The sequence below is a fragment of the Brassica rapa genome, chromosome A04 (genome assembly GCF_000309985.2).
Source record: "Brassica rapa cultivar Chiifu-401-42 chromosome A04, CAAS_Brap_v3.01, whole genome shotgun sequence".
NCBI classification, from domain to species: Eukaryota; Viridiplantae; Streptophyta; class Magnoliopsida; order Brassicales; family Brassicaceae; genus Brassica; species Brassica rapa.
In genome coordinates this window covers 11393966-11409456 of record NC_024798.2, presented here as the reverse complement: position 1 = coordinate 11409456, position 15491 = coordinate 11393966, and the positions used below count along the sequence as shown (strand labels likewise).

At 32.9% G+C, this 15491-nt stretch overlaps 2 protein-coding genes across 2 annotated transcripts; one reads left to right on the top strand and one right to left on the bottom strand.

Annotated features, from left to right (window-relative positions):
- Positions 1 to 2307: 2307 nt before the first annotated feature.
- On the top strand, positions 2308 to 4587 carry LOC103864155 (E3 ubiquitin-protein ligase SINA-like 7). Its single transcript, XM_009141918.2, has 2 exons — positions 2308 to 3502; positions 3715 to 4587. Exons 1-2 carry the CDS (start codon positions 3311 to 3313, stop codon positions 4375 to 4377), a joined length of 855 nt encoding a protein of 284 aa, XP_009140166.1. The 5' UTR covers positions 2308 to 3310; the 3' UTR covers positions 4378 to 4587.
- A 1372-nt stretch (positions 4588 to 5959) lies between these two features.
- LOC103864154 (putative aquaporin NIP4-1) lies at positions 5960 to 15366 on the bottom strand. The gene is made up of 5 exons (XM_009141917.3): positions 10878 to 15366; positions 10553 to 10777; positions 10217 to 10414; positions 10057 to 10118; positions 5960 to 9972 (listed from the first exon to the last, which is right to left on the bottom strand). The coding sequence occupies exons 1-5, from the start codon at positions 11007 to 11009 to the stop codon at positions 9738 to 9740; spliced, it is 852 nt and encodes a 283-aa protein (XP_009140165.3). The 5' UTR covers positions 11010 to 15366; the 3' UTR covers positions 5960 to 9737.
- Positions 15367 to 15491: the final 125 nt, after the last annotated feature.

Here is a 15491-nt window from a genome sequence, read left to right as displayed (position 1 = left end):
CTATAAATTATTTTTTAATTAAAGTAATTATGAAATAATTACTAAAATATAAACATATTTTAAAATTTTTACCTCTTGGAAGACCTTGTTGACCTTCTCTGTCGACAACTTGACGGATAATCCATCGGGAAACTGCTGGGTTAGCTGTGTCTGCTCTTCAACCCGAGCAGAGACCTCGTTGAAGAGCTTCTCCGATGTCTGCAAAAGTCCCGGCTGGTGTCCCATGAGTAAGCTTGAATAGATCAGACAGAGATGGTAAGATTCATGTCTTCTCGGCCTACAAATAGATAGAAAGTTAAATGATATTAATTGATAAGAAATTAAAAATTAAATTAAATATTAAAAATAAAACTTACAACTTCCAAATGGATCTCGGTGTGTGGTTTTTTGTCCAGTTGTATGAACCATGGGCAAATGACCATCCGCATCCTTCGTCCTACTGGAAGCAGAGCACATGTTGGCTTTGTCGATCGAGGTGGGCAGCTTCCAACAGGAGATGAGGCCATCCCATACATCCTTCGTGATCTCGTTGGGTTTCCCCTCATACCCGTAGTACTCCCACTTGTCCTTCCAATCCAAGACGGTGTTCGTAAGGCGGGTCTTTGCTTTTGCAAAAAAAAATCCGTCTTCACCCTCTCGTTGATTGCTAATGACATTGCCACCTTTGCTGAACGAAACAAAATTTTAAAAATATTTAAATATTTAATTAATTACTTAAAATAAAAAGTGGAAAAAAAATTACCACAAAACATTTGAACCACGTCGTCCTAACGTGCTCAGGTGTCAAAGTCCAGTTCGGATGGGCCTCGACGAAGTAGCCTTTGATGGTTTCGTAAACGCTTTGTCCGACTCGGTTGTTGACTCCAAACCTGAAAATTGTACCTACTTGTTAGAAATTTAAAATGATGTAAAATTTATAAATAATAAAAATACAAAACTTATCAACAAGTACTGGCGGTCGATCGGGGTTCAGAATCTCTAAAATTTCTCGTCCATGCTGGGCGAGAAGATCCTCGACTGTATATGTCGTGTATGGTGCAGATGGAGGCACAAGCGAATCCAGATGAACTCCGGCTGCTGCTGGTGCAGGCTGAGGTGGAGCTTCTGGGGCAGGAGGTGCAGGCATATGAGGTGGAGGCATCTGAGGTGGAAAAGGAGGAAGGGACCGATAAACTCTCTGAGAAGTCTGAGAGTCGGGAACTGCCTCTGGATCGGAAGAAGATGATGGGACAGACAAAGATGTCCCAACACCGTCAACAAACATCTGGCTATAAATGAGGGGTCTCTTCCTACGATCCATCTAAATTCCAAAAAAATGTAATCAGTTTAATTGCATAACCAAATCTATCAATATAGAGTTATGTTACCTAAACTAATTCCCTAAACTAACATATATTAAAAAAAAAACTTATGTGAGAAGAGGAGCGAGTGGAGAGAGAGGCGAATTGAGAGGAATGAACTAGTTTTCCTCGTTCATGCGTTCGAGTCTATATAAGAAAACACCATTCCTCATAAAGTCATCGTAATTTTACAAGGAATCTACCAGGCCCGTGTTTTAATTACGACGAATTTACCATGCCCGCATTTTAAGATTTACGACGAATTTACCAGGCCTGCGTGCTTTATACATTACAACGAATTTGTGAGGACACGTGTATTACGAGGAATCTACAGGCCCATGTTTTTTTACGACGAATTTACTAGGAACAAATCTATGAAAATCAAATCCCTAGAGATTGAAGAGAGAAAAGGAGAGTGGAGAGAAGGGTCTTCACCCTTTCTTTTGGTCCAATCTTTGAAATTTACTCATTAGTTTTTTTTGTTTTTTCCAATTATGTCGAGAAAATCAACTATGCATGAGGTTCCCCTAAAGAATCAAAGAGCCTAAGATTTTAGGTTAGTGCTTTGATACCGTGACAAGAAAAATTCAAGTCGATATGAAAAGCTTTCTTAGATCTATTTAGAGGATGTCGGCTCTGCCTTAGAGCATCTCCAACAAAGAACTTCATTTTACGGGCCAGTGACCCTTAAAATGAGAGTTTGAGGGTGAGTTACTCCAACACGGATCTTCAAATTTATCTTTAAAATTTTATGTAAATTGCATTTCAGTCTTCAACTTCAATATAAGTTAACTATCATCGTTATATTTTTCATAGATAGATAGTACATACACATTGAAATTATTAAACACAATATTTATAAATACAATTTATTATAACACAAAATTACATAAAATAATATTAAACACACACATTAATTCATAAAACTAGCATTAAAAGACACAACTAGAGAAAAAATTACGAGATGGCCTAATTGCGTATACAAAACCAAGCAAAAATATTAGCAATAAAAGAAGTTGATCAAGAAAATAAAATATTGCTAACGAGTTTAAACTCTATCGATGATGATAATACACATGAGTTTATTCGATCTGAACAAGCAAGAATCATCCATAAAAGAAGAGAGAAACAACAACCTCCTATTACACCAAATTTCTATAGAGCATATTTTGGTGATCTTGGAGGTTCGGGATCAAACCTACCCGATTATTAATATCAGTGTATGGATTATAATTTGTATAATATATATGTGCAATATTTATTGTAAATTTTTAATCTTGTAATTTTGATCTTTTAACTTGTAATATATTATTCAATGTAATATAATTTTTCTGTGAAATAATAAATATATTTTATGTAATATTATTTTTTATTAATTTTATTTTAGTTTTAACATCTTTATATATTTTATGTATTAATAATATATATATATATATCTGTATATATAAGATATATTTGAAAATTTAAGCGAAATATAGTTATAAGGATTAAAGTGATAAAGAAAATTAATGCTAGTACAAATATATATGAATTACAAATTTATATGGACTAAAAGTAAATAGTGTTTTGAAGACCTAAATAGTAAAACTTCAAATTCAGACCCTCAAAATTTGAAGGTTTAAGAGTCTGTTAAAGAGCCAAAAATTTCAAAATTTGAGAGTTTGGGGATCTGTTGGAGATACTCTTATATGTTACAAGATAGTGTTCACTAATTTACATATCAGTACCCGAATGTTTCGTATTTACATAATAGGACCTCTATTTCCCAATAAAAAGTTGATTTTTTGAGAATCCAATAACCTACAGGATAATTCTTTCTTCATTAGTCAAATTTGGATAGGTGGCAAATTTTCCTCTTAACTTCACTGATTGTTTTTTTTTTAATAAAAAAGTTGGAAATGAAATCAGGAGCGTGAAACATTTGATTTAGGGGAGAAGGAAGAGGATTAGGGTTTAGGCATCTCTCCGACATGGTTGGTGTAGCAGAAACTTCAGACGAAGTCAATGGGTCGAGCAGCAGCATTCCCTCCTCACAAAAGAGAAAACGCTCCTCAGTATCTTCTTCTGGTGACGGCGCGAAGAAACGCTCGCTGATGCTCTTGGATTCCGATCTTCTCGACTGTCCCATTTGCTACGAACCTTTGACAGTTCCCATCTTCCAGGTTTTGTTAATAACTAGACTTTGGAGTATCCCTAGCTTGAAACTGCAATTTTTGTAAAAAAGGAGTATGTTTTGTCTCCAATCCGACACTTTTGTGTTCTTTGTTACATTTACTGTTAACTGTTTGAATCAATTCATGTTGGCTAATTTGAGATCTACTGCAAATAAGTTGGATACAGCTATTAATCAATTGGGTTTTGTATTATATAACAGTGTGATAATGGACACTTAGCTTGCTCTTCTTGCTGTCCCAAATTGAGTAATAAATGCCATGCCTGTGCTTCCCCCATTGGTGACAAAAGATGTAGAGCGATGGAGAATGTTCTTGAATCCATTTTCACCCCATGCCCAAACGCCAAGATGGGTTGTACAAAGAATGTCTCTTACGGGAAAGAATCAACGCATCTAAAACAATGCAGCTTCTCTCTTTGCTCCTGCCCTGTAGTCAACTGCCGTTACGCTGGATCATACAAGAATCTCTCCGACCACTACTGTCTTACCCACCCGGATAGTGAATGTTCAGATTGTTTCATTTGTGGACTCTCCTTCACCGTGCAGACGAACATCAGCGATAAGATATTAGTTTTGTGGGAATATAAGAAGCATCTGTTGTTTACGGTGGAGTGTTTCGCGGAGCCGTATGGTGTTAATGTTGCCGTAAGCTGCATCGCACCGTGTGCTCCGGAAGTAGGAGAATTCTCATACAATCTCTCGTACACTGTGGATGGACACACCGTGACTTACGAATCACCAGACGTGAAGAGGGTTCTTCAAGTGAGCGGTCAAACCCCTCAAGAGAATTTCATGTTGATCCCTAACAGTTTATTGCGTGGTGATTTGTTGAAGATGAAGCTTTGCATCAAATCAAGAAGCTGAACAACCGAGCAAGAAGAGTGGGGTCATATAGAAGAAGGTCCTTCTATCTTTTATAGTGAATGAACTAGTAAAATCTATCCATGCACCCCAAACTGGCGTTAATATGCATGTTTTGGCATATGATATATATATAACTAAGATCTGTTCTAGGCATAAACATTTTTGGCTTTACAGATTGGTTTATTTAGTTTGAGAAAAGCGTTGGCCACATTCGGAACATACCATATTTGGGTGGCATGGTTTTGCAACAAAAAATCCAGCGATTTTCAGTTAATCCCCCCATCATGACTGAGGAAGCTCTCTCTAATGATGTCATTGAAAACTTCTTACTTTTGAAGATTACTTAAAAGATAAACTTGTTTTCAGTTCACTACATCGCTGTTGATAGTGAATCTAATACTCTAAGGCTCAGACGCTGGCTATATAGCCACTTATTGCTCTTTATTTCTGCCACTTTCTTACAAAACCTAAAGAGATAGTTCGGCTCCATTTCTATGAAAGGTAACTGAAGTTTAGTCATCAAGCGTGAATAGATTGAAGATTTAACGATACGGTATTGAATTCAATGTTCATTTAGTATATGAATCTGACAATTATGGAAGGAACACTTAAAATAAAATAAAATAGTGGCTACATTTTCTTAATTAATTGGAGACTTGCTCATGTATAATAAATACACAACCGCTGCAAAGCAGGACAGAACTTAGGTTCACCCCCTAGGGTGAACCTTTAAATTCACCCCATCATTTATAACCAATCAAATTTCCACTTAGATTATTAATTAAAAAACATTAAAATAAACAAAAAATATCTACAAAAAATAAAAATGCTAATTTTAACGACGCTTACGCTTCCAGCGAATCCCTAAACCCTAAATTTTAAATTCTAAACCCTATACCCTAAATTCTAAACCCAAATCCAAACCCCTAAACCCAAACCTTATACCCTAAACCCTAATCCTAGACCCTAAACCCAAACTATATACCCTAAACCCTAATTCTAGACTCTAAACCCAAATTATATACCTTAAACCCAAAAAATAGACTATAAACCTAAACCCTATATCCAAGTCTTAGACCCTAAACCTAAACCGTAAACCTTAACCCAAACCCTATAGCATCTAAGTTTGGGGTTTGGGTTTAGAATTTACCGGTTGGATTTTAGGTCTAAGATTTAGATTTAGGGTATAGGTTTTGGGTTTAGGATTTACGGTTTGGGTTTAGGATTTACCGTTTGGACTTATGGTTAAAGTTTTGGGTTTAGGGTTTATAATTTAGGTTTAAGGTTTACGGTTTGGGTTTAGGGTTTAGGACTTGGGTTTAGGGTATAGAGTTTAGGTTTATAGTCTAGTTTTTGGGTTTAGGGTATAGAGTTTGGGTTTAGGGTCTAGGATTAGGGTTTAGGGTATAGAGTTTGGGTTTAGGGGTCTAGGATTAGGGTTTAGGGTTTAGGGTATAGGGTTTGGGTTTAGGGGTTTGGATTTAGGTTTAGAATTTAGGGTATAGGGTTTAGAATTTAAAATTTATGGTTTAGGATTCGCTGGAAACGTTAGCGTCGCTAAAATTATCATTTTTATTTTTTATAGCTATTTTTTGTTCATTTTAATGTTTTTTAATTAATAATCTAAGTGGAAATTTTATTGGTTATAAATAGTGGGGTGAATTTAAAGGTTCACCCTACGGGGTGAACCTAAGTTCTGTCCTGCAAAGCAATGGAGACTGTGCTCGCATCAGTCTTTTGTATCATGCCTTAACGCCAAGCTTGGATGCACTGAGAACGTCTCTTTGGGAAAAGAATCATTGCATAAGAAGGAATGTAACTTCTCTCCTTGCTCTTGCCCTGTACAAGATTGCAACTTCGCCGGCTCATACGTTGATCTCTACGGTCACTATAATTTGTGTGCGCATCAGGATACACAATTGCGGATGGACACAGTATGACATATGAATCACCAGATGTGAAGAAGATTCTTGAGGTCAACTTGGAAACTCCTCAAGAGAATTCCATGTTGATCCCTCCTCAAAGTTTATTGCGTGGTGAATTGTTGGACTTGAAGCTCTGCATCAAGTAGTTGAACCAAGAGTAAGGTTAATGGGTGATATAAAAGGGCTGTCCTTCTTTATTGTTTTCACTTATGGAGAATTGGAGACTATCTATCTCCTCCGGTTTATTTAACCCATCCATTATCCTTTATATATAAGTTGTGACATATTGAAGTAAGATCAGATTTGGTTTCAGTTTAAAAAGATCTGTCTTTTATCTATCTCATTCTTTCTTACGGGTTTGTCTCGTTTAGGAATCTACTCGGTTTAATTTATCAAACGCAGTATGTTATTCCATTGATAATGCTACCACAGAAACATTGCTAATGACGTTATCCTTTTTTCAGTATCTTTCACTAGACTGTTATTACACGTCCTCTTACAAGAACACATCTATAAGCATTAACACATTGTCATTACACGTCCTCTTACAAGAACACATCGATAAGCATTGACACCGATAGAACAAAACCATTAGCTTGGAAGGACAGAGAGCCCTCTGTTCGACGATCCATCTAAATACAGGCGCCTCGTTGGTCGCTTGGTTTACTTACGAATGACTCGGCCAGACTTTAGCTATGCTATTCATATGCTCTCTCAGTTTATGGACAAATCCAAGGTAGCACACTGGGAGGCAGCTCAACATGTTGTTCGCTATCTTAAAAGCTCACCAGGACAAGGTGTTTTACTTCGTGCAAAGTGCGATCTGCGGTTACGTGTGTACTGTGATGCGAACTGCGCTTCTTGCCCTTATCAAGGTGGTCTTTCACAGCGTTTGTAGTGTTCCTAGGCCAGTCACATATCGCCTGGAAGACTACAAAGCAGGACACAGTCAGTCACTCTACCGCTGAATCCGAGTATCGGGCGATGTCAGCTGTAACTCGGGAAATAAAATGGTTGATGCAGCTCTTTCACGAAGTTGGTAATCCATTGCCTGAAACAGTTCATATGTACTGCAATAGTCAAGCTGCTATACACATTGCGGCAAACCCTGTGTTCCATGAGAGAACCAAACACATTGAGAAGGACTGTCATAATGTACGTAATGCTGTGATTTCAGGGCGTATCAAAACGATTCATGTTCGTACATATAATCAGCTAGCTGACATTCTCACTAAGGCTCTTGGATATCAGATTTTGTCAAGTTTTTGCCCAAGTTGGGTGTTCTCAATCTCCACACTCCAACTTGAGAGGGAGTATTAGAGAATATTAGTGATAAATAGTTAGAGACCTAGAGTTATTAGATAAGTCCTATTATACTTATGATAAGGACGTCAACTCATGTATATATATTGTGTATCTTGTAAACGTATGCATACAACAGAACATTCTTCTCTTTTGTGTCTGGTTTTACAATGTAAAAGAGTTGTAGCTAAATACTTTTTCCCTGCAACATTCTTATTCTTTCTCTTGTCTGAGTTGTATTCATCGAGCATCTACGATAGACTTTTCTAAACGAAGAATTTTACAAGATGATCAGATCAAACTAATCAAATTTTGTTGCACCCTTTCTTGAAAGTAAACACTTACTATGAAAAGTCATAATAAACTAAGCTGATTTTAATCACATCGTGATGGTCCAGTGGTTTCCACTAGATGAGAAGTCGCTTTGTTGATCCAGGCTAGGAATCGATTCCTCGAAATTATTAGCTTTTCATATGGCCAGGTGGCGTGGATTTCTAACTCTCACGTAGAGTAATCGGATTTTCCTGTCACTGGTGGATAAGCCCCAGGGAATTAGTCGGTTGGGTCACCGCCCGCGGAACACCCTTGGTTAATAATTAAAAAAAAAAAACTAAGCTGGTTTTTTGGTTTTGTCTCATGACTTTGCCTCCAAACAATAACATTGAATCAATGAAGTGCTATCATATTCTCCACCATTGAATCATAGGACGAATGGCTACAATAAGTTGAAATAGAAGGTAAATAAATGATATTTATTTTTTTACTCAACTTTTTATTGCATTTGTGATTAGGTTGTTATAATAAAACTTATCATAGTTTATCAAAACGAGCATGCACATTTATTATCGCTATTAATACTAGTTAGTAATTAGAACTTAAAACCAATAGACAACTATACTGCTTTTGATAGAAGAGTGCATATATCAACGTTTTTCATAGATAGAGAGAGATGTAAACTCTAACAGTGACTAATTGTTCATACAACGTAAGACATCTTTAGCCATCTGACAAATTAAGAAGTGCATTACGTCAGAATTAGGACAAAATATGAATACTCAGTCTGAAAAGAGAAGAACAATTGGTCTAAGTTTAAGCATAAAATGTGTTTAAAAAAAAAAAAAGTTGAAGCCTACAAAAACTAAGAAAAAAATGCTGGATCCATGAGAAAGAATGCCACTACAAAAACAAAACATAGTTAGAAATGGTTTGGGAGGAATAATGAAAGATTCACAAAATGGATCTGATTTGAGTTGTAAGGTTATTCATCTCTTGGTTCATTTTACAATGATTACAAAATGACAATTTATACTCATGGTCGTGACTCCTCTTAATCAAAAATAGAAGTCACTTAAGTTGGGTTTTTAACATCTTAAATGCATTATTGAGTTTTGTAGCATTGGCTCTGGTACTGGTCCAAAATATACAAGCAATGGATCCCCTTCATCGGTCTTGCCAGTTCTCATATTGTTATCACAGTGCAACTGACGAACTTATTTCAACCATTTAGCACAATTATAAGTTGATTTTCCTAAATAATTAAAACTTGTTTATATACTTTTATAATTAAATACATTGTTATTTTTAAGTATTGTAAGAATACTTCAGAAAATTTTAATGGTAGTGTAAACAGAAATATTATCTTCCAATATTCTTCTAATTTGGAATCTTTAATTTTTTGGAAAAAAAATTGGTCAAAATAAAATTTCACAAAAGGAATACTTATTAAGATGCTATAGAATATACATTCTGCAAATATCATAGATTACAATTAGGCTTAGGCATTCGGATACCAGATCGAATTCGGGTTAGATTAATTTTTTGGATTTTCAGGTATTTTGGGGTATTTTAAAATTCAATATCGAATACGGTTCGGTACCTCTTAGATCCGGTTCAGATAAATTATATCAAAAATATCTGAAATTTAATCGGATTTAGTTTGGTTCATGTATCAATAACAAAAATCAATCCAAAAAAACTATACCCAAAATATCTGATTATTTTATAAATCAAAATGGACAATTCTTAATCATCTTAAAGAAACACCAAGTCAAAAGAAACCAAATTATCTTAACACAACAAAAGAGACGTCTAGAAGAGACTAACACAGTCAAATACAAGAAAGAGAACAAAATATTAGCTGTTAGAACTAGAAGCATTGTTGTTGGAAGAAGCTTTACGAAGGAAAGAAGAACTTTTAGTGAGTTCCCCTATTGGTTTATCCGTAAATCTGATGAAGTTGTAAACAAAACCTCCGGCCACAATTCCGATGATAGGACCAACAATGTAAACCCAAATTCCTTTATACACTCCCATCACAATTGCTGGTCCTAGACTTCTTGCTGGATTCATTGATGCTCCAGATATCGGTCTAAGAATATTCAAAACCCAAAATTAATATTTATGTTCAATATATGAATTTTCTTTATAGTAGAATGAAAAATGTAAGTTTTACCCGGCTACAAAGACGTTCAATATTATTGTCATCCCTACCGCAATTCCAGCTAATTCTCCGATCTGTCAAATATATCCAGAACAACATTAGAATCTCCATTTGCACACTAATATATATATATATATATATATATATATGTATATGTATAAGGAAGACTAACCGCACGACTATCTGTGGCAACACCAGATATAACGAACATGAGGAGGAATGAGATAATGATCTCTGAGACGAGCGCTCGTGCCGCAGAATCAGCTGGAGTTGTTCCGAAGAAAGCCTCGGGTGTGACTTTGAACATTAGCCTCAATGTCAAACTAGCTAGTAAGGACCCCGCAAGTTGTGCACCTATATACGATGGTACCTGCCCAAAGCATTGTATACAATCATATTAGTTAAAAACTATGCGACTTGTTTTGAAAAAGTTCTTGACAAATGTAAATACAAAACCTAGTGTCTGAATCAATCTATAAGTCTTATTCTAAGAGAGAAGATAAGTTACCTGATACCAAGGAAACCGCCGGAAAATGGCAAAACAGATAGTGACGGCAGGGTTAAAATGTGCGCCAGAAATGTGACCAACAGAGTAAATCATGACCATAACAATCAGACCCCAAGTCACACATATCCCTGGAAATGTCACTTTTCCACCGTACAACACATTCACCACCACCACTCCACATCCAGAAAATATTATGAAATACGTCCCAATCAACTCTGCTATCAACTACGACAAATTTATTTTAAAAAGAATAACAACAAATCAGTTTTTTTTTAAATATGTATTTCTTATAACTATGCAATAAACAAAATACTTCGTTTTCTACCTTTTGAGTAAGGCAAACAATGCTGGGGGAAGTACATATGATTGTCTCGATTCCGCCATGGCAATCTTTTTCTATTCCTTTTTCAATTCTTGATATTTGCTCCTCTTCGATTCCTTCACCGTGAGAAGTCATTTTTGGTTAAGTTTTAAATTAAAATATAGGTTTGTACAAAAAGGTTTTTGAGTAGAGTTTTTTATGTGTGAAAAAGGAATCTGAAATATGTTACTTGTTAAAAATACTGGAGGTCAAAGAGCTTTTTATACATGTCAAACAGAAATTAGTTGAAACAATAACAGAAGGATTGGATTAAATCTAATGAGTTGGACTATGATTCGATGGAAGAGATGATAAATAGGATAAGACTTTGACGTTACGTGGAGATAGGTAAGAATTGATACTAAGATTGTCACTAATTATTTAATCAAATAAGGAGTTCAACATTGTCTTTCTCTGTTACTCTGCCGACCTGTTAAACGCAATTTAGAAAATTGTCATAAATGAAGCTATATGCAGAGGTGTCACAAATTTTTGTAAACAATTTGCTTGTGTCTAAATTTTTTATTTTTCTTTTGAATTAGAAAAAGCAAGTAATTTTATCAACTTTGCTTATGTGTATTTTTGAAGGCAGGTTTTTTTTTGGTTGGAGCGTTAAGGAAACAAAGATATAAAAATTAGTTGAAATTTGTTATGCAAATATATAAGGAAAAAAATCTAATATCGCTGTTAAAAAATTAAAGAACAAATTATAATAAAAAAATTATTTCTGGATATGACACATGAAACATATTAGATTATAATATAACATATAATGCTTGACCTACATGTCCGTATGAGTATTTTTTATTTTACAAGTGTATAACTTTGATATTATAGTTAACTCTTTAAATATATGATATAGATTATAAATTTATATATTGTGTAACTTTATAATCTTATGTTTACTTATTCGACATTATTAATATATAATGATTTGTTTTAGACATTTTTTTTGTTAGTTGTTCTTATATCTAATTTATTAATTTAGAGTCATGTTTGAAAGTTACAATGCATGTTTTTATTTTGGACATATTAGAGTTTTACCTTGCAAGGCTTAATACATGGACATAATTCTTACACAATTTTAAAATAATGTATTTTTGTATCAACCTGATAATATTCCTAAAATAAATAGTAACATTAACTCATATAGTCATTCAATTCCTTTTTTGATTATTTGTAATTAAATTTTGAAATCGGTAAACCTTAATTTCAGTTTCTGGAGTTAAGCCTTACAAGCTTGTAATAATTCATCTCATCCCACCCGGAGATAATCCACTCTTTCTGGTCTGCATGGATAGGTACTTCGATTTGTGATGCTATATTTTGTTGCCTGAACATTGAAGATATTAAAACTTTGTTTCTCTTTCCAAAAAGTTAGCAGAGCTTCTCGTGGGATAGATTTCACTGGTGTTAATCATGTGGTGCACTACTGGTGCTGTTTAATTTTCCAGGTTATCCGAGTGAATCCGTAAGAGGTGTTGGAAGAATAGCAAGATATGTTAGAGGAGTAACGTTTGCATAGAGGATAACTAAGAGAAACCAGATTTTTAATGGGAAATCTAATTATCTGTGTTGTAAGGACCTGCAACATTCTGAATTGAACTAATGACGTCGAGATCAGTCGACGACTCTGAACTTTGACCACTAGCTTTCACAATAAGAGCCATGCTAGGGCTTCTTCTATCTACAAGGAAGCTCAATACTCATAAACTCGATCTCATATCAATCAAGGAGAAGGATGAAGCTTCGCCTCGAATAAGAGAAAATTAGAGTTTCTGAACTGAGGTTTCCTCTGAGTAAGCAGCAATGGTGGAGGCATTGTTGCAGAAATGATATTGATAAAATTTATATATTATTTCATCTGAAATGGATTTTTTTTTAAAATTATATGTGTATAAATTTATATGTTAAAATTACTAAATATATTGTTTAAATTTTGAGTACCTTCGTTTGTTTTCCCCCTTCTAATGCTTTCATAGGGAAAAACTCAACAATTTCAGACGTGTTAAATCTCCTGTCTTCTTATCAAAGGCCCATGACCTTTGTTGAGATATGCATTGCCTATCAACTATGAAGCCATCAGAGATGTGCAAAAGCCTTAAGATTGCAGGCGTTAAGGCGATATCTTTATCATTTTGGTTAATTCTAAGTTTGGATATACAGCTTGATAATGATTTAGATCATTCATTTACCCTGAATATTAGGTTTGGTTTGGTTAAAAAATATAATAGTAGCCATAAAATTCTTAGTCCTACAAACAATTGCAAGTAAGCTAACTCAAAAATTCCATACATAAATAATATACAATCCCTCTATAGTATTACAAAAATACGTTATAACTATAGAATTAAATAAAACAATTAATTTATAACAAGACACATGAAGACAACTCTTACTTCCAATTATGGTTTAAGACCTATGAAGATAATCTATTTAAAACTTCATCAACAACATATAACAATCAAATTTTAAACGATACATCATTGATCCATCTACTTTTTCTATGAATAAAATTTATTAATGTAAATGACAAAACCTAAATCAGAATCAAGACCGAAAATTACATATCCCTATTTAGATCCAAGGGCTCGAATTGAACTCAAAAGTTTATCGGATATAACATTGTTATTTGAACCAAACAAAAAAAATTAAAATAACCAAATCTAAAACAAGTTCAAATTCAACCGAAAACCAAAGCCCAAAACTGAACCAGAACCAAGCTGAAAACAAAAAAAAAATTACAATCTGGACGCAACCGAAGTTTATAAAATATCATTAAATCAAACAAAATTAATAAAAAAAACATAAATTAGAAATATAAATAATCCTGCGTAGCTGCGCGGATAAAATCTAATACTATTTTATTTTTAAATTCAGTACAATAAATTCATAATCTGAAATCATTAAAACAGCACCACATCAAAATATGAATTTTCAAGGGAAAATTGCCAAAATATAATGAAAATAAAAAAACAGCATCTTTGACCTTTTTAGTATAACCCTTTTTGTCCATTTTTTCTCCCTTTTACCTTTCCATTTTTCAAACTGAATGAAATAAATAATTTTATGAATAAAAAATCATAAAACTAGAAACAATTGATAAAACACTCATATACACAGAATGATTTATGAATGCCGGCGTAAAAAAAACACAAAATGATATTTTTTGGTTCAAATTTGTTAAATTAAAATTTTAAATTATGTTCTACAAAAAAGTATATTTCATCTTCTATGAAAATTGGGTTGGTAGAAATTAAATTCCAAATTAAACAAGTTAATCTACTGTCTCTTGAACAAATAATCTACTTTTAAATAAAATTCTAAATAAGAAGAATGTGAATATGAATTGTAAAGATAGCTATATTTTCTCTGAATACAGCTTCCACTTTTATGAGCAATTCTAAAATTCTAAGAATACAAAATATATACACAACTCAAATGGCTACATACGGTAATAGTTTCTACGCAGGGTAGAGGTGTGTACGTTCTACGGATAAGAATATGGCAAATTCACTTACAAAATATTCTAAAATATGTGGAAATCTTTTAAGTTTTCTAAAACGGATTTCAACGATTTTCTAGTAAAATAAATAAATTAAATGATTATAATTTATTTATTTTGATTTATTTTAAAAAAAAACAAATTCATTTATTTTAAAATTATATTTAAGAGTATATATGTATTTATTTAAAATTATAATTTATATTGATTTTCATTTATTTCTTTTGGTTAAGATATATTAAATCAAATTGCCTAAAATTAAAAAAATGATATATAATTTGTAAAATTATCAAAAAATAAAACTAAACAAAATTCATATATTATAGTGATTTGGGAATTTTTTTTTTTCGTTTTGTTTCCATTTAGGTAATTTTTAATTAGATTAGATTTAATTTATTTATTTTCTCTGTCTTTTTTGGTCAAAATTCGTTTTTGTTTTATATTGATATTTAAAAGCCAGTTTTAAAATTGTTAATTGATAAAGTAAGGGTTAGATTGGGTTTTGTTTGTAAATATTATACTAAATGGACTAATTTATGTTGTTTTTATATTAAGGGGACAAAGAGTGTGCTTTTTTGTTCTATTTTGGCAAATTTCCAATTTTTTTATTTTTATAGTTTGCAAATAATACATTTCTTTTTAAAACCTTTAGTTATACTATAGAAAATATATTTATTTAGGATCAAATATATTTGAGAAAAACCCTAGGATAACACTAAAAAAGTTTCTATCACAAATATAGACTCTAAGAATCAAAATGACTAAAATGTTTCATTAAAGAGGTAAATATACACTTATACCCCTAGGGTTAATTAATCCAAACCTTAGGGTTTAAAGTTGAGGGGTGGGGATTTGAGTTTGAAGTTTAAAAATTTATAAAATAGAAAATAAATATTAAAATTTGAAAATAAAATTTTAAAAATAGTTTCAAAAAATATTTTCGAATTACAAAAAGAAAATTTGAAAAAAATATAAAAAAAAAGAAAAAAAGAAAAAAAATTTATAAAAAAGTTCGAATTTGAAAACATATAATCTAAAACTATAAAAAAATTTTTTATAATTTTTTAATTTTA

Bases quoted from the DNA above. Each gene is read 5' to 3' on its own strand.
- LOC103864155 (XM_009141918.2), top strand. From the start codon at position 3,311: ATGGTTGGTGTAGCAGAAACTTCAGACGAAGTCAATGGGTCGAGCAGC. The intron at 3,503-3,714 runs GTTTTGTTAATA...ATTATATAACAG, and splicing joins TGACAGTTCCCATCTTCCAG to TGTGATAATGGACACTTAGC.
- LOC103864154 (XM_009141917.3), bottom strand. From the start codon at position 11,009: ATGACTTCTCACGGTGAAGGAATCGAAGAGGAGCAAATATCAAGAATT. The intron at 10,415-10,552 runs GTAACTTATCTT...TGCTTTGGGCAG, and splicing joins GGCGGTTTCCTTGGTATCAG to GTACCATCGTATATAGGTGC. The intron at 9,973-10,056 runs GTAAAACTTACA...GAATATTCTTAG, and splicing joins TTGAACGTCTTTGTAGCCGG to ACCGATATCTGGAGCATCAA.